The 21,022-nt window shown below is 50.8% G+C and overlaps 9 protein-coding genes across 9 annotated transcripts; 3 read left to right on the forward strand and 6 right to left on the reverse strand.

Moving 5' to 3' along the window:
• Positions 1-269: 269 nt before the first annotated feature.
• On the forward strand, positions 270-1,421 carry N7462_010201 (uncharacterized protein; the record flags this gene model as incomplete). Its single annotated transcript, XM_057081915.1, has 1 exon — positions 270-1,421. The coding sequence occupies one exon, from the start codon at positions 270-272 to the stop codon at positions 1,419-1,421; it is 1,152 nt and encodes a 383-aa protein (XP_056928955.1).
• A 358-nt stretch (positions 1,422-1,779) lies between these two features.
• Positions 1,780-3,579, reverse strand: PIG-S (GPI-anchored transamidase GPI17; the record flags this gene model as incomplete). Its single annotated transcript, XM_057081916.1, has 2 exons — positions 1,780-3,252; positions 3,325-3,579. The coding sequence occupies 2 exons, from the start codon at positions 3,577-3,579 to the stop codon at positions 1,780-1,782; spliced, it is 1,728 nt and encodes a 575-aa protein (XP_056928956.1).
• A 546-nt stretch (positions 3,580-4,125) lies between these two features.
• On the reverse strand, positions 4,126-4,990 carry N7462_010203 (uncharacterized protein; the record flags this gene model as incomplete). The annotated part of the gene is made up of 3 exons (XM_057081917.1): positions 4,126-4,167; positions 4,248-4,491; positions 4,578-4,990. 3 exons carry the CDS (start codon positions 4,988-4,990, stop codon positions 4,126-4,128), a joined length of 699 nt encoding a protein of 232 aa, XP_056928957.1.
• Positions 4,991-5,414: 424 nt separating this feature from the next.
• Positions 5,415-6,980, forward strand: N7462_010204 (hemolysin III family protein; the record flags this gene model as incomplete). The annotated part of the gene is made up of 2 exons (XM_057081918.1): positions 5,415-5,591; positions 5,655-6,980. The coding sequence occupies 2 exons, from the start codon at positions 5,415-5,417 to the stop codon at positions 6,978-6,980; spliced, it is 1,503 nt and encodes a 500-aa protein (XP_056928958.1).
• Positions 6,981-7,997: 1,017 nt separating this feature from the next.
• On the reverse strand, positions 7,998-9,092 carry N7462_010205 (tRNA(Thr) (cytosine(32)-N(3))-methyltransferase; the record flags this gene model as incomplete). The annotated part of the gene is made up of 1 exon (XM_057081919.1): positions 7,998-9,092. One exon carries the CDS (start codon positions 9,090-9,092, stop codon positions 7,998-8,000), a length of 1,095 nt encoding a protein of 364 aa, XP_056928959.1.
• Positions 9,093-9,817: 725 nt separating this feature from the next.
• On the forward strand, positions 9,818-11,361 carry N7462_010206 (Zn(II)2Cys6 transcription factor domain-containing protein; the record flags this gene model as incomplete). Its single annotated transcript, XM_057081920.1, has 3 exons — positions 9,818-10,027; positions 10,086-10,457; positions 10,519-11,361. The coding sequence occupies 3 exons, from the start codon at positions 9,818-9,820 to the stop codon at positions 11,359-11,361; spliced, it is 1,425 nt and encodes a 474-aa protein (XP_056928960.1).
• A 514-nt stretch (positions 11,362-11,875) lies between these two features.
• Positions 11,876-12,541, reverse strand: N7462_010207 (uncharacterized protein; the record flags this gene model as incomplete). The annotated part of the gene is made up of 1 exon (XM_057081921.1): positions 11,876-12,541. The coding sequence occupies one exon, from the start codon at positions 12,539-12,541 to the stop codon at positions 11,876-11,878; it is 666 nt and encodes a 221-aa protein (XP_056928961.1).
• A 1,448-nt stretch (positions 12,542-13,989) lies between these two features.
• N7462_010208 (NudC domain-containing protein) lies at positions 13,990-14,791 on the reverse strand (the record flags this gene model as incomplete). The annotated part of the gene is made up of 3 exons (XM_057081922.1): positions 13,990-14,021; positions 14,119-14,440; positions 14,546-14,791. 3 exons carry the CDS (start codon positions 14,789-14,791, stop codon positions 13,990-13,992), a joined length of 600 nt encoding a protein of 199 aa, XP_056928962.1.
• A 2,066-nt stretch (positions 14,792-16,857) lies between these two features.
• N7462_010209 (uncharacterized protein) lies at positions 16,858-17,142 on the reverse strand (the record flags this gene model as incomplete). The annotated part of the gene is made up of 2 exons (XM_057081923.1): positions 16,858-16,940; positions 17,013-17,142. 2 exons carry the CDS (start codon positions 17,140-17,142, stop codon positions 16,858-16,860), a joined length of 213 nt encoding a protein of 70 aa, XP_056928963.1.
• Positions 17,143-21,022: the final 3,880 nt, after the last annotated feature.

Below are 21,022 nucleotides of genomic sequence, written 5' to 3' on the forward strand. Positions count from 1 at the left end.
ATCGCTTTGTATCCACGTCAATAAAGGCTCTCTCAGACAGCGGCCATTGATATTTGCCTGATGCGCCAATGTGTTTCAACCTAAAAGTTTAGGGCTATTGTTTACCAGGCTGCTTCTTTCTCCCTCCAACCTTTTTCTCTTCCTCCTGGTCCTCTTCTCTTGTTATCTTCTTAGTCGCATTCTGAAGCAGTTCTATCTACTTTGAATTTCTTACAACGTTTCTCCATATTGATTATCCCATTACTCAAAAAGACGCTTGCATCGCCAATATGGCGATGTCGACTGCGGCCATCATCTCTCTACGATCGTTTCTCTTCTTCATACTTCTTTTAGTGTCCATCGGGCCGAGCCATGCTTCAAACGTGTTGACGCTTGCTCTACGGAGCTCAAGCTCTTGTCCCAGCTCATACGACTCGTGTGGTGGAAGTCTACCAGACAACTTTTGCTGCCCTTCATCCTCCACCTGCGTCAGCCTCGACAGCGACAGCTCTGCCATCTGCTGCCCGTCGGGGTCCAATTGTGACTATATCTCCCCCATCACCTGCGATGTACAAGATCAGAATGCAACCGCCTATCCCAAAAGTACGGTTAAGACCACCAGGCTCAATGACACGCTCCCCTCCTGCGGGAGTTCTTGTTGCCCCTTTGGCTATACGTGCCAGGGGGACAGTATCTGTGCCATCAACAAGAAAACCTCTGCCACTGAAACTGCTACATCGTCGACGGCCTCGTCCACTGCAACCGATATCGGTGCAACCTTTACGTCCGTTTCTTCTCCTTCTGCCTCAAACGACAACTCCACCCACTTCACCTCAAGCTGTTCTTCATATCCTACCAAAGCCTTAGCGGCCGGCTTCTTCCCTGGTGCATTCTTCGGAGGCATGCTCGCACTAATCATAACCTACTGCGTCCGGCGTCGAGCCCAGAAAAAGGAGCTTCAGCGTCAAACCCACAAAATAGGTCATCATTGGTCCCAGCGCTCCTCGTCCGGTGCCGTAGTGGGCATCTCTAGTCCAATCGCCAGTGAAGACAACTCCTATCGCACAGATTTCCTCCTTCGCCCAGACTCCAGGCGTACCTCAGTCGGCGGTCGATCCACACGCTCTGTGCTCCATCGCACGGGGACCCGGGTTAAAAGCCTGTTTTTCAACAATCCAAAACTGGACAAGGATGTTCCTCCACTCCCTGGCTACCCACCAGTCACTCCACCTCGCCAGCGCCAGCCAAGTACTGAGAGTATCAAGATATACTCCCCGCCGGGGGCAGCTTTTGCGCAGTCGAGGAAGTTCCTAGGTCCCGAGCCGTACCCCGGGACTATTGCACGACCGGATACGACATTCACCGATTTAGTTCAGGCCGTTGGATTTAGTGATGCAAAGGGTAATCCAACGTTCAAAGTCACCGACACAAGTAAAGAGTAGGGCATTGGCCCGTTGTCTTGACTGTCGGCTACGGTCTTGGAATGCAAAGCCTCGGTGACGTTTTAAAAAAAGCCATTCACATTAGCTAGGGAGTATGGGTCCTGTCTTTTGCCTTTTGCGTTTGCATTTATTATTCCTGTTAAGATACCTTTGTGTAAGCGAGCCTAATTTCTCGCCATTTGTTATCTTTTATGCGACGCATTTTATGGACGGCCGGAGAGATAGAAACATTTTTACTCGGTTCCCTAGGGTCAAATGCAATAAATCCTCAATCCTCAATCCTCAATATTCAAATATCTTAAACATAAGTAATTGGGCAAAGCGTCTAGAATACAAAAAAATGCAAGTTGGGAATTGTTTATGCTGCGGGTTGCCTCCGTGCCTTCCATTGGGCTACCAACCTTTTCAGCTCCTTGACAAGGCTGACTACCAAAGGGACGCCAATTGGGCCGAGCAAGGGCAGATAGACAGCAACCTTGTGCTCGTCTGGGAAATAGACCTGGCCAACCATACTCTTTTCAAAGAAGCTGCGTTCTGCTTCAGTCTCGGCAATCCGAGCACTGGCTAATGCTGCTGCGAAGCGACCATCTCGCATGTGTGCGCAGGTGCTGGAGAGATGAGATAGCGTGGTAGAAACAGATGATGCAACGGTGGCGGGGATTGGGATAGACGGAAGTGATTCAGTCAGACGGGCAAGAGAGCCCATGGTGGAGGAAGCGGACAAAAGAAGAGCTGCCGCGCGAACACGAATCAATGTTTGGAGACGGAGAGGGAGGGAGGTTGGAGTAGTAGGAGTTCCAAGGAGAGTCAGGAGTTGGTGAGAGAAAGTCATGAACGCAGACTGCAACGATTCCGGTGAGAGGTGAGCCGGATTGACTTTGTTTCCGTTTTTGTCCACTTGAGACAAGGGCGGGTTGAGAAGAAACACGCCACCCCATTGTGGAACAATCCAGCTAGAAGCACGGTTCTCCTTAACGACCATTGGCGACTGAGAGGGATCTGGGACATAGAGAATGAAATTAAGGGTAGGACCGTTGCCGATGCTCGGATTCAGGGGCCATTCCGCGGCATTAATGAAAGCACTCAGATCCTCTTTTTTCAACGTCCATGCCGCTTCAGCGTCATCATAGATAATCGGCGGCGCCATGGGTGAAAAGGTTGCATAGGGCTGGACTTGCGTGTCGATGGTGAAGTTGCTAATAGGGGAAAATGCATCAAGCAGGGGAGCGAGGTACTCCTGGACGGCAGCTTCAATATCCCATGACGATGGCGCTGAGCCTGGTGTAAACAAGGAAAAGGATAGATGATATGTGTCCGCATACTTCATGGAGCGGCGCAATCGTCGGCTGATACTCCCCATAAGCTGCGAGGAGTCGGATCCAGTGGTCTCGCCAGAGAGGATGTGAGCAATGGTAGCTTTCTCTTCGTCATAAACTCGTTGCAATTCCTTAGCAATAAAGGTTGACAAAGGTGGATTTGAGGATGACGGAATGGGAATCTGGCTTGGCGGGTAGAAGATATCCAGCTGGGTTGTGTCTGCACGCAGCTCCGACCTGGGGGTGGCCAAACCCTCCTGAGCAATTACACGGACAGTCAACGCCGTATCCGCACCATCTACTACTCCATGACCCTCAGAATCTGTACCACTTTCACTCTGATCCGATGTGGAAGGACTAGTATCGTTTGTCAATTTCAGTCGAAGATGGTGAGCGGCGAATTCATTGAGGTCATCGAGGGCATGTTGGGTGGTCCGGAGCAGGTGCTGAGAATCCGGAGATGGCATAGCAGGTGTCGCGAGATGAATCTCTAGAGGGAAAACCGGGCGACACGCCTAAAGATGGTGAGGTCAGCCAGAGGACGTTTGACAGGAGCCGATAGTTGCTGTCGCTTGTAGGGGCCGTACCTTGCCATCAGCCCAGTCGACCATCTCCTGGATCGGCAGATGCGCCCGATAGATAGACGTCGTCTTCCACCATATCGGGAATCCCAGGAAAATTATCACCGCCCAGAAAGCAGCAATGACTCGGAATCGTGTTTGGATAGCTTCCGGTGTCTCTGGGGGCGGGACGCGCTGGCCGCCGGACTTGGAATTGCCAATCGATGCAGTGGATATGGCCGAGGTCTGGGGAGACCCATAGTCTCCATTTTGGCTTGTCATGATTTGGGCATGCTTTGTGCCCTGGAGAAGCACCGCCAGAGCAGAGTGTTTACTCGGGATGTTGGGGGTTCGGGGTTCGGGGAGAGGCTGAAGGCGGAGAAGGAACAGGTGGCATGCCGCATCAAGAAGCACAAGTAATTATATAAACGGCCTGCACAAACACGCTGACAATAAGTAAAAGGTTGCAATAGATGGTAGACAATATTTCATGGACAGGTTTATTGCGAAATATAAAAAAATTTAATGCTTTCTTCAAAGGAATGCAGTTACGCTAGCTTGTATCTTGCGTTTAAGGGTCCAGCGGAGATGTAGTCGGAATCAATACCCGATCCGCAAGAACAGCCCGGCGAACCATGATCCCCCAACGGAAATAAGAAGGAAAGAAAAGCAAAGGATGAAGGAAGACAACGGTATTGATCTCAAAGATCAGACTAAATCAAACAGGGTATCTTGACCAACAACGCCGACCCAATGTAACGGTCAAAGACAAAGAGCCTAAAAAGCCTTTGACCTATGCTCCGAACTGCATAAACGACCATATTCCCTCTAGTATTCCTTCTCAAAGATCTTCTGGATCGGTTTGGCTGCCTAGATTCGCATGGATTGGTCAGTACAAAGATTGATCCTCCGGAGAAACACAAGAATATGATGGTAATTACGGCACATACATCGATGAACTTCTCGAGATCCTGGTCTAGGTTGGCCAGGTCATCCTTCCGCTTTTTGTTCTCTGCAATCAAAGCCTGCTTGCGCTTCAGCAGCTCCTGGCGTGCTTGCTCAAGTTTTTCGCGCTCGGCATGTTCGTGATTGATGCGCGCAACCATCAGGTCATGTTCGTTGGACTCTCGGTGGTTGGGGAAAAGCTCAAAGAACTCCTCGACCGGGATGAGAGGCAGTGATAAGTATTTGTGACTATTCAAGTAAAAAAAATGGCTCAAATTAGTTGAGGCTCCAATATCCGACAGAGCCTTGTGCAGGCTGCTCGCGAATTCACGTACTCGTAGGACTCGCAGGCAGCGATCTCCCCAGTGAGGTGTTTCTGCTCGTAGTACAGGTTCTGCAATTGGAGGTGCAGCCGGTCGATCTCCTGGCGAGCCTCGGCGGTGGCGTGTTTGGTGTCGCGCACGCGAAAGATCGCATCTCGATTCTGGCCACGAAGCTGCGCAAGCAGAGCGAACAGCAATTTTTGCTGCTTGGACACTGCGAGAGAGAGCTCCTGAGTGCTGGGGGAGTCGGTTGGGACGGTGTCTGGATTCAGCAAGGCGAGGAGCTGCTGGCATTGAGCCAGGGTCTCTGCGCTGGTGCCGAGCACGGGCAACAGCGACTCGTCCGAAACGATTTCACTGATCGCCATGGCTTGGACACTAAATTCTGTGGTGAAATTCTTTTGGTCGAGGGTGGCGAGGGTCATCCGACGAAAGAAGGTTTGGGTTGAGAGGCCGAACAGAGTGCCGACAAGTGGAGCAGTCGAGGTTGCGGACGGAGCAATCAGGCGCGGCACCCGCCCGCCATGTGAACGCTGGGCCGCCGATGGTTGGGGGGACGAGTCTTTAGCCTGTCTTTTTGCATCTCACCCTTCCTTTCTCCCCTCCCCTCTCTTAACCCTCCCCCCACGTCTTGGCCATGCCGTGTACATAGAAGTCTGTTCTTCCTGGTTTCAACAGACTCACTTCCGGCAGCGCCCTTGACTCGGCTTGTTCTTGTTCCCGCGACTGTACGATCTACCAACTTCCCGGACTTCCCCGGCCCCGTCCCCCCGTTCCTCAACACAACAAATCCCTCAACTCTGGCAGCGCACGAATTGACTGTTGACGGGTAATTCCCGCTGTCTGAAGATGACTTGTGCATCCTCTTCAATGGCAGTGGAATCATATGCGGAGGCTTTCTCCTCCTCCGCCGCAACTCCCAGCGAGGACACTACACTCTTGCGAGATCGCCGGCGGAGACATTCCTACCATGCCCCGAGGAAGCTCTCCTGTGACTACCAGGATTCGGATACCGTTTTCATTCGGGTGAGTGAGCCTGACAATTAGTGGCTTGAGGGGAATGAACCATCCTCTCTAACCGTCCTCCAGGTCGAGCTATTCCTTGCCGAACTCGAGCGGCGAATGCAATGGATCGAACAATATCGGAAATCACAGGTAGTTCAGATCGACGCCAGCCTCCGACGAGGTTATGCTACTCTCGAGGCTGTGAGAGATCAGTGCTCCCTTGCGTCGGGGGAACTCATGGGGTGTGGCAGGAAGCAGGCTAAGATCTTGGTGGAGACTTTGGAAGACCGGTACAACGAGGCCTTGGTGACTAAGGAAACTCTGGAGCAAAAGGCTCAAGCTGGGGTCCGCCTGATGGAGTCATTCTTATCCGAAATGGAAAACCGAGCCCATGCGGTCCGTGATCGCGGTATTTATGGGACATTGGATGATGGCTGGAAGGTCATGGACTCAAAGCTCGTCCATGCCCGTGAGGTGGTGGATGAAGGGATGGGCCGTGCTCGCCGAGCCCGTGATGCCCTGCGAGAAAACATTGACCAGGCTATTCGCCTTGCCCAAGAGAAGCGATTGATTACCTATTACGATCTCCCAGATCCATGGCGTGTGAACCCCCATATCCTCCATGGTTATCGATTCACCACCTCCAAGGTCGAATGTGTTTCATCTGTGTTCACATTCTCCAATGAATTGGTCAATATCTGGTCTCATATTATTGGCCTAATTGTGGTTCTCTCGATTGCCTTCTACTTCTATCCGCTGCACACCAACTTCCATCTGAGCTCCAAGGCGGACATTATGATTGCTGCCGTCTTTTTCTTTGCTGCATGCAAGTGCCTGGTCTGCAGTACCATGTGGCACACCATGAACAGTATTGCGTCTCAAACCCTGATGGAGCGATTTGCCTGTGTTGATTACACAGGAATTTCCCTGCTGGTGGCTGCGTCGATCGTGACCACTGAATATACGGCTTTCTATTGCGAACCTGTCTCCAGGTGGACATACATTCTTCTCACCATGTCGCTGGGTATTGGTGGCATCATTCTTCCCTGGCATCCGACGTTCAATCGTCATGATATGGCTTGGGCCCGGGTTGCATTCTTTGTTACCCTTGCTCTTACAGGATTTGCCCCGCTTGCCCAGCTCTCTTATACCCGGGGCCTGGAGTGGTGCATGTACTTCTATGCGCCTGTCGTCAAGAGCATCATGGTTTATTTTCTCGGCGCCTGTGTGTATGCCTCCAAAGTCCCCGAGCGCTGGAAGCCGGGTTTCTTTGATTACGTTGGTGGTAGTCACAACATTTGGCATCTTGCTGTGCTAGGTGGCATTTTGTTTCACTATTGCGCCATGCAAGATCTCTTTGCAGGAGCCTTTGTACGTGCACAGGGAGAGTGCCCCAACCTGACGTCGTGAAAAGGTGGTTGGAATCTATTCACTGCCAGAAATGACCATGCATTGTTTTGCTTCGCTTTCTCATGATAAACGAAGACGGAGATGATTGATTGTCTGCCTTGCACATGATGCCTTAGACCCTGGAAATTACGTCTCGCTAAATCTCGCGAGTTTCTTTCGACATCTCATAGACCTCTTTTCCACTAAACCGTTTTGGTGCACACTTCCTTGATGCATGGGTGGAGTTTCTTACTTGTTAATTCTTGTTGATTTTTTCCGGTGTTTGTGCCTATCTTTTGATCATCTTTTTTAAAGATGCTTGTTCCATTGGCTAGAGCTGAGCTGACTCCTTTGCCCTCGGTTCATGTGCACATGTGGATTAATTTCTTGTATCTATTTCTGTCGCATTTTGCTGCAACTTTCGGTTCATTTTCTGACTTCGAGTCGAACACGGATACTTTTTACCTTTTTACTTCTTGGCTCACTCACTTGGCTTTATTTGGCTGTACTGGAATGATAGCCTAGCCTGCCAGGTTCAGAACTGAGTACTAGCTCTAAAGACTAGAAATTCAGAATGCAAATAATATATTGCTAGATGCTCTATGCAAATAATTCATGTAAATGTCTATGTCGTTTTCACATGCAGCCCGTGAAGACAAGATGTGAGGCTGAGGGGGCTAGCTCTTCTAATATGCCATAAAAATGTTGACTCGAACGGTTCAATGGGGCAAGAAATAGGAAAATTTTTCACGTAAGCTGGCGTGTTCTTTCCATTCACCTTTGCGTAAGTCGTTTTGGCTGTCCGAAAAAAAAGTTCTTCAGAAAGTGAGCGATTTGGGATTTCCAGTCATGCATTCAACAACTTCAGCCGGTCCCCAAAGGTAATGAATAGGTTAGGACCAAACGAGCATCAACTTGGCTTTGTTGCAGACTCTTGCGTCGTTGTCATATACCATTGAGGGCCGTAATGATATACCAGCCAGAGTGGAATCCGTTGGGTAGATACGTCTGACACCAACAATAAACCTCACATCAAGTTCACTCGCCGTTCTCAATGTTCGCAGTAGACGCATCGATACGTTTTTGGAAATGTCCCTGCATCCAGCAGCGGTACATTTTCACTTTACTCTGACGATTAACAAGGAGTCTGCGGTCAACGCCCATATGCACGATCTCAAATGCGGCCCCGGGCTCGGCGGACGTAGACTCAGTGTCGTCTTCAAGACTGATTTGCAAGCCCTTATCGGCTGTCCAACGGCTCCACATTTGAATGAGCTGATCTTTGTCGAAGAAGTACACGCGTGTGCCATCACCTCGGACATAAAAGTTCTCTCCCATATAGCGGCCTTTCTTGAAGCGCACTTGCGCCAGATCTCCACGGCCGTAATCACGGAAAAGCACACGGCCACCAGGCTTCAACAGACGGTAAATATTGCGAATCGCGCGATCCCACTGGGCCGGTTCCAGAGCAGAAAAGATGAAGATGAGAACCACAACATCCACAGAGCCCTCGGTCAGGCCCGGAGGCAGAGAATCGCCGTTCTCGTCAGCCTCAGCAGAAACATCCCAGACGTCTGCAACCATGAACTTTTCATTGTATTCCTCGCTCTCACGCATGACCTTGACCGCATATTTGGAGAAGTCGCAGGCATGTACCTTCAACTCCTCGTTCTCGTTATTCCGGATCAACGGGAAAGCAGTATTTCCAGCGCCAGCACCAACCTCCAGGACGACTTGTGGTCCCGCATCTTTCTGTGTGACTTCGGCGAGAACGGGGAACTCCTGGCGCAACCATTTCCGGTCCTTAAAGAAGTTCGCAGTGTTGTTCTTGTAGAATAGATTCCACCATCTGGCAGGGTCGGCGTTGAAGCGCTTCTGATCAAATTCCGATACAGGAGCGGCGCGCTGCTTCTCATATTGGCCTTCTGCGAATGCTTTGAACTCGTCGTCCGGCTCTACATGGTCCCATGCGTTGAATTCGTATACGTTGTCGCCCTCTTCGAGAAATCGAGATCCAAATTGGAAAGGGTCGGTACGCTTCATCTCGTTCGAAGGGTCTTGAGGTCGGGACGCGGGAACTTGGGGAGGTTGGACATCTTGAAGAAGTTGTTGAATATTTGGATTGACCGTCATTGTGCTAGATTTGCTTGAGGGGTACAAAAGAACAAGATGCTAGAAAATGTAAGAAAATCGGCGCGGGGCAAAAATTCAATAGACTAAAAAAACTTAAGATCGACCCGCGGGGTGGTTCCTGATTATGTCATCCTTATCGATAGCCTGAGCCTATCGCCCCCCACAGCGTGGCAATGGGTGGATTTATGGACTTCGAGCTATCCTGCATCGACCGTGAGATGCGCGACTTGGTGGGTATGCTTTTTAATGAACGTATACATGAATTTTTATCTTTTCCCTCGTATATAGATTCAAGGCCCTTCAAGCCACTTACTTAATATAATCATCGTCTGAGCGAATTAGTCTGAGATCCCAAGAGGGCGAATACGAGAATTGCCGAACTGGGACTAGTGTGCCCGTGACTCCATCAACTGCACGTCGCCTTCTATCCTTCCTTTCTTTTGGATAAGATGGCCAATGGAATCTATGACTCGAAAGGATCCATCGGAGTTGAACCTTCGTCATCTGTCTGGTTCACGGATTATTGATTCCACGCAGCAGGGCACAGTCGGGCGGAGGCTGTGACTACGAACTCGGCTGCTAGCAGTACATGACTGACACCTTAATGAGCCCTCGTCAACTGTATCATATATCATATTCTATTTAAGAGCCCCGGGCTTTATTCTTTCTTGAATCTTCGAACCTAGACGTGGTGAAATGAAAAGTCCTGCGTTTGCGTGAACAAGATGCGCCAGTCAGAGAGACAGACCAAGATCGAGGAGGCCTCGACCTCCACACGGGGGCAAAAGAGTGTATTTCGGATCCCAAACTACAAATCAAACAATCACATAGCGCATGGACCTGTGGAGAACCCAACCGATCGGGTCTTTCATTCTCGCCGGTCGCACCGGAAGTCCCGTGGAGGCTGCGCTAGCTGCAAGCAGCGGCGAGTTAAGGTAGATCTAAAGCCCCCAGATATAATAAGAGGGCCATCTAATAGAGTTGTATCAAAAGTGCGACGAAACTAAACCCCACTGTCTTCGCTGTCAAAAGCACGGCGTTGATTGCGACTATACGGCCCAGCTCATGCGTACTAAGCCTCCCAAGCATGTCGTTTCCCATTTCATCGAATCTCAGCCCGACTTAATGTCTGTGGAGTCGTTATCCGCATCAATGTCGTTGCTATTAGTAGCAGAAAGATTGGACGAGCTCCTCAAGCTCGGTCATGCTGCTTCAGGATCAAGATTACCGTTACGGACCTGCTCGCCTTCTTCAAGCCGTATTTTAGAGGCTCTTCGGCATTTCAATCAAAGCGCCTTTGGCATGGACAGTACTCCGGGAAAGAAAGATAATATGAGGCCGAAAATGACCCAACTTGCCTTTGAGGTAACGTCCTTCTACCTCGTTACCAGCAATCATAGTTCAAATCTCACGTTGAATATTCTAGACTCCATTCCTTATGCATGCTATCATTGGAGTCGCAACTACGCATCTCAGTAACGCTGTCCCCGAAAAAAACGCTTATCGTGTCGCAGAAGCATATCACTGGCAACAAGCCATCCGTCAATACTCAGAGGAGGTGTCCCGCGGCGTTACTCAGCAGAACATGGACAAGCTATACTCTACCTGCCTTTTACTCACCGTGCACACTTTCATTCTTGAAGAATTCAACCCTCGTGCCTCTTTTGTCTTTTCCAGCGACCCAAGATCATTAAATTGGCTTCGATTGCAGGGTGGCCTACGCTACTTACTCGAGCGCACGTCCCGATGGCTACCGAACAGTATGTGGTTTCATGCCTTCATGGAAACCCACGACCCAAACATCGACTACGAAGACAATCGGCCTGGCCGCGTGGGCTTGGATCCAGACTTCGCTGATCTTTGCGGCATCGATGAATGCTCAACCACAGACAATAATCCCTATCTCTGGCCACTTCGTATGCTGACCTGGATTATTCCGCTGGAGATGGCACCGAAGAATGCCTCCAAGTACCATAACTGGATGGGCCGGTTGGAATCGGAATACTATGAGCGCCTGTGGCAGAAGGATCCACCGGCTTTGGTTCTCCTTGCGTGGTGGCTTGCGCTCGCTGGGTGTGCTGGGGAATGGTGGATGGAGACTCGCACGCGGTCGGAATGCACCGCTATTTGCATGCGACTGGAAGATAGTGAGGATCCGCTCGTGTGCAAGCTACTCGAGTTTCCTGCTCAGTGCTGTGGGTATCTTCTGCGGCACGTCCAGGAACGAATGGCGCTAGAAGCTCGGGGTGATCTTGGGTTGCATATTTGACTCATGGATGTGCGATTAGTTAGAGTATAATGCGATAGGAATTCTGCACAGATAATATATCCTTCGGTTAATTGAAATCAATGTTCAATTTGCACTTCGAGGCAGTTTGTTTGACGTATGTTTTAACAAGCACGGATTTCTATTATTATGTAGTCTGTCTGCATGTAGATAGGCATAGTCCAGCGTATCAGCAAATGTCAATATGGCAATATGTTCAATGTTCCAAGTATTAAGTATCCCAAGATATCCTGTCATTCCAAGTCGTAAAAAAAAAAAACTCAAGCATGTCGCTTGGTCGTCGCGTCATATGCGAATGGTTGAACCACAACAGAAACTAAAAAGAAGGCATGTGAAAGTGCAAAATAATCATAAATAATGGTCATTCATGATAGTCATGATAGGCGAATCCAGCTCGAGTATCATGGCGGGTGTTTGCGTCGGCGGTGAAGGATGACGTTATTGAAATAGATAAGAGGTGATGAAGAATGATCGAAGTAATCTACCGGTGTGTCCTTCAGCGGCTTTCCCAAGAAACTCTTCGGTGGCGGTGAATTGAGCGGTCATCCGCCTCGGATGGGGGCGCAGATGGATGAGGGCCAGGGCGGCCACCATGTAGCCGAGCCATGGGCGGCGGGTTAAGAGCGACAGCCATAGCGGACGAGATTGAGATTGAGCGCGACCGAGATAGCACTGCAGAATGCCGGGGCGAGTACGGTGGCGGAGGGGTCTCTCTAGTTGCAGTCGAGGTATTGCCATAGCTGCTAGGGTATGAGATGGTGGATGAGCTATCGGAAGAAACCTCGTCATCATAGACGTTACGGTTCTTCTCATCGTGGTAAGAAATGATATTCGCGTCTGACGACATCGGCGGATCTCGCAGATGCGCTTCAAGTGTCTTCTCGTGAATGCTCACGGGCCGCGGTGTGTATTGAGGAAGTGGGACCACGCTGGCATAGCCCCCATCATCCGAGTCGCCGAGAGGAGACCCGTGCCCAGATGATGCGTCGGGCCCTGCGGAGCGGATGAACTCGCCCTCAGGGGAGAGGGTGAAGCGTCCAGTTTGAACACCGCTGCAGTTGCGACTCTGGGAATTGGTCGACTGCATTTCTGGACGGGACGAAGGGCGCGGGGTTGCATCTTCGCGAGTGAAACACCCGCAGAGTCCAGCGAGGAATGACATGGTAGAACAGGAACTCGGCTTTTCTTTTTGTTGCTCAACAGACAGGATATCGTAGCATACGAGACCAGGAGCGATCAGACAGAGAAACCTTGAAAGTTTTGATCAGGGGAGAAATGGTCTTTGGGGTTCACTGCATGTCGCGATAAGAACCACAACTGAGAAGATGGATTTAGAGCCGCAATTGAGATCCAATCTGATCAGCACGACAGGTGGGAGGTGGTAATCTCCCCGCTTGAGTCGACAACCCCTGGACCCGAAGCGATAACAACAGGGAAGAGAGATCCCTCAAAAAACGAAGAGCTGGTCAGTTAAAGGAACACGTCGAGAGGAGGAGAAAGAACAGCTGGAGCGCACCGGGGAATGAGGCTGCCGCAGGCATCCAAATTCCAAGGGCCGTTGATTGGTCGCTGAGGTAATCATTTATGACCTGAGGCAGCAAGATCAGCTCCACTCTTCACGTTTAAACATGATCGATTGGTACATGTCACTCGGGATCCGCCATTTGTCAATGGCCAAGAAGACAGGTGTACATGTTAGGAACACCTATCAACGTTGAATTGCGTCCATTTATATCACCTTAGCTAACATTCAGGTCTTGTCACAATAAACTCATTGAGATCATCAGGAGGACCAAGACCTGGATGCTTATACTTTTTGGCTTTCTAAATGAGACCTAGTATTCCCCGCATATCCAAGGATAGAGGCAGAATGAGGTTATAAATGCCAATTACGTGTGGCTCAGCCTGTGGGCTGTTGATTTTTCAGGTTAAGATTTTAGGTTAAAAATAGTCAGCTCTGATCTGTCATGATGTTTTATGAACTATACCTATATATTTTAGTCTATAACCATTAGAGCTTCTCAAGCTTTTCGCATTAAACGTGACAAGCTGTACCCGATCGTCGACTCGATCTCCCATATATCCCATATATCCCATATATCAGCTTCTTCTGATTAGATCCAAGCACTTTTTATCACGACACAACCTCGCTAGGATAATGAATGACATACATGATCAGGACCAGAAATATGAGGGTTATTCCAATGAGCTGCGCGAAATCTTTGTGACTCTGCAGCTCCCCAGTTTGGCCTTGTGCATGCCGATGCGATAAATATTCCAGTGTTGAATCTTGTTTTGCTCGCAATAGAATTATGAGAATGTTTGGTTTCTCACTTCGAAATAACAATGATAAGGCGAGGTGACAGCCCACGCTCTGAGGGAAAGCGACAACAAAATTTGCTTCATCAATACTTCTTTGGTTTGTACGTTAGGTTTAATAAGCATAACAGGAAATGGCGTCATACTCAGGTAGATACAAAGAGATCTTCATTGTATTATTCATTCCGGACAGCAGTCTGTCCTTGAGCATATAACTCATACTTAATATATACTAGGTGGTATTTTTTATGGAACATGAGAAATTGACCGGAAAAACCTTGCTAGCAAGTCTTAACCCATCTTGGCATTGGAGAAGTCCATTTCTGGCAGGATATTAGCCACAGCATTCACAATAGTTAGGGGTAGCTTTAGATAACCAGGAGATAATTGAAAAGATCAAGGTGCATTAGAACCACGTACCGGGGTGCTCTGCCTGGAACTTTTTCAAAAGTTCCATCTTCTTCTGCTCATCACTAGTTGGGCCACCCGCCTCCTTCTGCCGCTGGTCATACATCATCTTCTCCACCATGGCACGAGTCTCGCCGTCCAGATCACTCAGGCTCGAGTTCTCAGGAGTTATCTTGGTAACATCGATTTTGGGTGCAGACTTGACAACATGCGGCCACCACTCCACCTTGTTCACCTTGTCGAGGTGGACGTTGACTTCCTTGCCCGGCGGCTTCGTGGTGGTCTCGAGGGTCCAGGAAGATTCGTCAACAATAACAGGGTGGGGGAATTCACCCTAATCGCCAATTACAAAAAAGCCTATTTAGCACCATGATCCCCAATACAACGTGGTGGAGTGCGATGCAATTGCAATGGGTTTGGTGATCGCGACTTTACATACCTCAATAATGGGATCTTGCCCTTTAATGGCAACCCGAATCTTCGTTTTGGTCAAGGTCACTTCCATATCCCGGCCCTTAATGTTGGCGGGGATGGGCGCCGTAACGTCAACATCGCGAATGGACTGGGTCCATTTGTAAGGCAGCTGGGCCTGTTCCGCGTCCTCGCGGGCCTTGCGCTCCTTCTCCTCGCGCTCACGCTCCGCCAGCTCGGCAGGTGAGGATTGTTCAGGATCGGCGGAGGACATGGTGTGTGGGGGGTGACAGGAGGGCGGGGGGGAGAGCGTTCTGGTGGGGGAAGAGGGTGAGTGAGGTCCGTGTTGACTTGTGACGAAGTGCGGCTCACGAAGCCGACGCAGGTGGGGGCCCGAAACCCTAATTGGCTCCCGCTCCAGCTGAACAGGTCGACAGCAGCTTTCCAGTCTCGCTACCTGCCACCCTGTCTTCACGTCGTCACGTCCTCGCGTTCGCAACGTCCTCGCCGCCGGAGAAGGATCGGAAATGCATATGACAACCAATAGTCCTGCATATCCAGAATTCCCGCTGTCCAATTCCGTTTAGATGATCCTACCAAGCCCCTGTTTTGGTGAAGCCGCTTCGACAGGCCAGAAACAAAAATTCATAGCCGCGCTATACGCGTCGTTGGTCGACACCTCCTTGCATGAGCATCGAAGCACACGTCAAAGGGGTCCGCGACGGATGAGTGAGTGATGGCAGATCTTCAGCCCATCTCGATCCTCAAGGTGCAGATTGTCCAGGCCCAAAGCAGGCAATGGATTCCCACGACGGGTGCCACTCGCTCCTGATCGACAACGGTGCGGAATGCTGTCAAAAATTGTCTGCAGGGAGATGAGGGTCGATCGCAACGCGACACTGGGCAAGACACGCAGATCGCGAATGGTCTGCGCAACGGCTGCAATCCCCCCCCCCACTCCTCTACAGATAATACCCTCATCGCAGTAGCAGCACCACCTCCCCATTCCTTTGACCTGTGGAATATCACGGGGGCTGAAAACTGAAAAGCGAGGATGCGTAGACTACCTGTTGTGTACAAATCCCCGTTCCCTGTCGGCGGGATATGCATTTGTCCTGTGTGCAACACACCCGACACACCGCTCGGCGCAAGCAATGACATTGTTAGAGCACAGGGCCATGGCGAGCTGAAACGGTTGGGCCGAAACCGCGCGAGCGAATGGGGATGCAAGCTGGGCCGGGCGATCGACCACATTACATGTGCCCTTGACCGACTTCGCTCTCGTACCGCAAGCGATGTCCATGCAACGACCAGAAAAATGTCGAGCGAACGGCGCGCGGTCGATCTCGGGGCCTAGAAAGACAGGAGTGGAATGCTCAACGCCTGGACGGGACAAAAAGGAAAAACACACATACCTATTCGATAGACATACCGATCTGTCGTCCAACGTCCTATCCTGACTACCGGGTACTCGACTATGTGGACGAGGGGGTGTACTCAGTCCTTCGTTTATGGAAGTCCAGGACGCGATGGAGAAGCGAATCGTTGAAAATACTCATAGTACTGATATTCAGAAGCTAACGAACCACGTAATAAGTGATAGTATATCATAGATCATGACCCAACGGGGCCCCAAATTTGAATCCGAACCGAGGCTGCGATCGTCCAGGGATGTCTCCTCGGATATGCAAGCCTCGCCGCCAGATTCCCACTTTCTAGAAGATCGCTCATTGGATGCGGGACAGGGGTAACCTGAACACAATAGGAAAAAGAAACGAAACCCAAAAAATAAAAGAAATCAAAAATCAAAAGCGAATCAGAGGGAAGAAAAGATGCTTCGAGACAACCTGAAAGCCCCTTCCAGGCATCCGTCATCGTAAATCCCTTGGGTGGCGGTGCTCGAATGCCAATCCTCGTACTGGACTCGCCCAGCTCATCGATCTTCCCGTGTTGCCCGTCTAAACCATCCGCCATACTAAGCCCAGTGGAAACAATAAGCGAGCGTCCCAGAGATCATAAAAACACCCCTCGAAAATCAAGAACCAAAGAGGCACAAAAAACACATGGAAAGAAAGGAAGAGCAAAAAAAAACAATACATATCATCATGAAGGGTTTCAAGGGGAGGGCAAGCGAGAGTCTTCGAGGGCCAGGGAGACGAGAAGGGGTGTTAAAAAAAATCAAAGTTCAAAATCCAAAATTCAGAAACCCAAAATTGAAAATCATAACCCCTGCAAAGAACACCATCCGAGTGCATAGGAGAATCGGTAGAGAATCGCCGAGCAGCAATAGCGGCAGCGGCAGCGGCAAGTGGACGCCACGACAGCGCAAGGGCGGGATTATCATGGCTTCGAGGCCTGGGTGGACTGTCGCGCTTTCTCCTCATCTACCATAGCTGTCAACTTCCGCTCCCTGCATCGATGATCTGACAGATCAGATGTCAAGATGACATGATTGCAAGATCAGGCTCCAAAGGACACAGTAGACGTGAACGTACCTCGAATCTTTTGGATCTGCTTGGTGGTATCTTCCATCAGTTGCGCCCATCGTAGCTGATATTCCTCGACACTGCTCAAGGGCTTGCCCTTAGCATCTTGGGCGATATCCTTGGTCTTAACGGGGTCCATTGTAGGTTATATAGATCTAGATCTCCGGTGCAGCAAGGTCGAGAAGAGGGATAAATATATGTATGAAGTAGAGTATAGAAGATAGATAGGAGGGTGAATAGCGGATATAGTAGGACACGCGTAGTCACAGAGGTCAATGAGAAGAAGAAAGAGGAAGTAGACGAGGCCGAAGCGGTTCTTTAAAAGGAAGTCCCTGATCGTTGGAGTGGATGTTAGAATACCTGCGGCTCGGTGATGACCATAGCGATCCCGGCCTAAGCCCCTTTATATAAACCGCTGGAATCCACCTGCGTGGATTCCTTGGATACTGTGGATTAAATCCAAAAAATGATTTCGAAGAAAAAAAAAAAAAAAAAAAAAAAAAAGAAAGAAAGAAGACCAAAAAATCAAAATGGGCCGACGGCCGGAATATTCCCGAAATTGTTTTTTTAATCTTATTCCCTACTGCTGTCCCGAATCTTGTCGATATTCAATTAATTCCAGAATTTCCCATGTCCCATTTCCCGTTTCCCATTTCCTGATTTTGTATTTTCTCCTGATTTCCATTCGTTCGAGCCTTTCCATGATTACTCGTCTCTTGATTTCGTAATCCAGATCGCGCATCCATGAACTACGCGGCAGCCAAATCGCTCCCTGTCTATTCCCGTAAACTACTTCATCCAGGGTCCACAATTCTCCCAATTCCCAAGTAAATGGAAACAAAAACTTGATTTCCAATCTCGCTCGGATCTCGGCTCTCTCACATCGCACATCTCGAATCTCAAATCAATAGTCACCTTCCTGAAACCAGAAACCACGTCACCGCGAGTCCCCATTGTTCGGCTTGGAGAATGTTTGCTTCGGTGCAGAAACCAGTCACGAGTCCACCGCCGCCGTGGCCAATGGAGCATCCCATCCCATCACCACAAAAGAAAGCATCCGCTATCCAATAACCCTCTTCCCCTCTCCCCATTCATCCCGCTCAACCAATCCGCGCCCGTTCCACCGCAGCTGTTGCTCTCAGCTTCACCGACTCTCTTCAATCACCCCTGGATTCGCCCTCGAGTCGTCGAAACGGGACAACGGTCCGCCTAGCCTGCAGTAGGTGCAGGGCCCCCGCCCCCCTTCTCCCCACGTCCTCCTCAGACCACGCCTCGAATCACCCTATATCACCCCCCGAGAACTTGGGTAACTCTCAACCTTCAGATTCTAGCTATCCAAGCAGTCCTATTGGCGCCACTCGGTAATGCGAAGATTCCATCAGACCCGGCAGACCGGGAAGAGAAAAGCAAAACCTCCTCAAAACACAACACAATGCAACATGAATGCGCAAACCGTGCTGGGAGGTGGAATACTTGGGTATCTCCCGCCAGGGTCAAAGCTGGGATCGTGAGATTTGATGCCTACTCCACCTCCCCCGAATACACATCGCCTTTGATGAGGCCCCCCCCCGCCCCACTTTCTTGTTTCCCCCCTTCTTTGCGGCCCATGCTCCCCCCGCCCCTTCCCTGGACAAGAAGAAAGAAGACAAGAATCGCGCTAAGAAATCGACTGATGTCACACTACGGAAGTTGACCTTGATCGCACTAAGCCGCCGGCCCCAGTCGGAGCGCCCTTAGGGTCGCCCCTCTCGCTCTCTGGGCTAATGGGATGCCTTCCACCGCTCCCCCAAACAGACCCCCGACCCAATCGGGGGGTTTGGTATATACATCCGCGCCAGCCGATCTGATATCCCCTCCCCGCCCCCCTTTGCCCCTTCCCGGTTGACGCCCGAAAGAAGTGGGGGTGGGGAGGTAGAAAATAGAAGTGGATATCGAAGGGTGCCTGGGAACTTGGTTCTCAGCTGTGGAGAGAGTGGACAGGGAAGAGCGACGAGAAAAATAGACCTGTCGGAACCAGTCACAAACGACCTGTTGATTTATCCCCCTTCCCCTCTCGTTTCCCCTGTTCCCTGTCTACCAAGTGGTCAGAGCCCTCAGGTCTGACCCGACTGGCTGGGTTGGGTTTGAATCCCAGCGATCAGCGCCCGATCCACTTCGATCTTCTGTGAACAAGGCCACGCAGAACTACAAAAGAGCACCGAGGGCGAAACGCGATGTGCTCGCGCCGCGCCTCCCCGTCCCATTGGCCTTATATACAGGCTCACCGCCGATAAGACGGCTCTCGGTGCAGGGCCCGTCGCGGGACGTTGCATCTTTCAATCCCACGTGGTGCTTTCCCACATGATGGTCGTTGTTTCTTGACCGCATCGCGGTCCAAGTACATCGAGACACGTACTCGAATCGCGTGAGCCCGAGGACCATGATTCTTCGGTACACGGTTAATAATCGGCTTCATTCTTGCGGGTCCCTCGTTTATAGTCATCAGATGACCGTGACGCTGCATGGGGCATGCAGTGGACGGCGTTGACAGCGGACACTTGACGAAGATGACGATGTCGGCACTTCCGCACGCGGTACATCGTGATGCTTCATCTCTGCGTTGGACCTTCAGCGCGACATTCGGAGGAATTAAGGTTTGCCCGGAGGATGGATTCCTCGCTGTCCTAGTTTCTATGCCCTGTCCTGCTGAGCATCCCGGTGCAGTGGCAGTGACCGTCGACTGTCTTGAGTCATGCTTGACTCTACTTTGACAGCGAAGCGGGCGTGACCGGGCATGTGAGGCTGTGTAGGGCTCGGTGGAAGCATACTCTCGAATTACGACCTTGGAAGTCATTTCCGTTTCCTTTTCCGGGGGCGAAGACGATCACCCCTCCCAAGGAAGACTGAACCCCGGTGTATACACTAGACCCCCCTTGATATCAATGGTACGGAGTGCTTCACACCGTATCCTCACCAAGTCTTTTTGATGAAGGTATCATGTACGAAGTACACCCGCTATAGCCCACTAGATCCTTCATTCCATTTAGCTCCCCCAGACCCACTATACCACAGATCCCAGTGACTCTGTACCCAGCAGTATGGAGCTCCCGACCCAAACCCGTAGACAAGTCTCAGTCGGACGGGGAAAGGGAAGGGGGAAGGGAGCAGCCCATCTCCGCCCGACGCAGCGATCCGCGTACTTTTGCACCGAATCACGCCTCGTCTTTCTAGGAACCAAGTGGGACAGGCCACGACGAAACGAGTGGACGTGTACATGGGACCAACAGCAAAAATACCGACGTGGCAAAAATACCCTGGGTATCAGGGCCTTCTTCTCGTACTTTTGGACACGTCGAGCGCGCGATCGCCCTTTCTCTCTGATCGAGCGTGCCGCCCCGTCAAGGGGCCGTGATGCGCATCAGCACTGGCCACGTCACTTCAAAATAGGTAAGCAGCAACCCGACGAAATGCTGATCCGTTGCCTGGCTGTCTACACAATTCAGGACCGGGGAGCCCGGGGAGCACGGCTTCCAAGAGCGAGGTTCTCCCGAAACGCGGTGCAGCAGGGTTAGGACTTCTGCACCCGGGCGATCGCGGCATACAAGCCGGGATGGCAGGTCGGTGGTCCACTTGGACTGCGACTGGAGTCAGATGATGGACGTTGGATCTCGACATCCCCATCCCTCAGGACCACCGCACGGCCAGTCGGAATCATCCTAGTCAGTGCCGGAGCTTTTCATTTTCCCACGTCGTCTCTGCCTGGATTCAATATTGGGAACCTGCTCCGGGTTGGCTCGAAGGAGGTGAAGTGACCGGGGAGACAAGACGGTGTGCCAAAGAAATATGCACAAGTAGATATCGGCCAATCGGACCGCTCAGGGGGGGAGGGGGTGCTTTTGACGGTCCCCACAAGCCGGACTTCCAGGCGAGCTAGGGGAGTCCAAGGGTGATATAGGTACTTTTTTTTCCCCCTTTCCTACGTTTCAATTTGATGCGATGCCGCATTCCTAGGATCTTCGAATACCGGAGTAGTAGACAAG

Source organism: Penicillium macrosclerotiorum (genome assembly GCF_028827735.1).
Source record: "Penicillium macrosclerotiorum strain IBT 26536 chromosome Unknown utg000010l_segment0_segment0, whole genome shotgun sequence".
Classification (NCBI taxonomy): domain Eukaryota; kingdom Fungi; phylum Ascomycota; class Eurotiomycetes; order Eurotiales; family Aspergillaceae; genus Penicillium; species Penicillium macrosclerotiorum.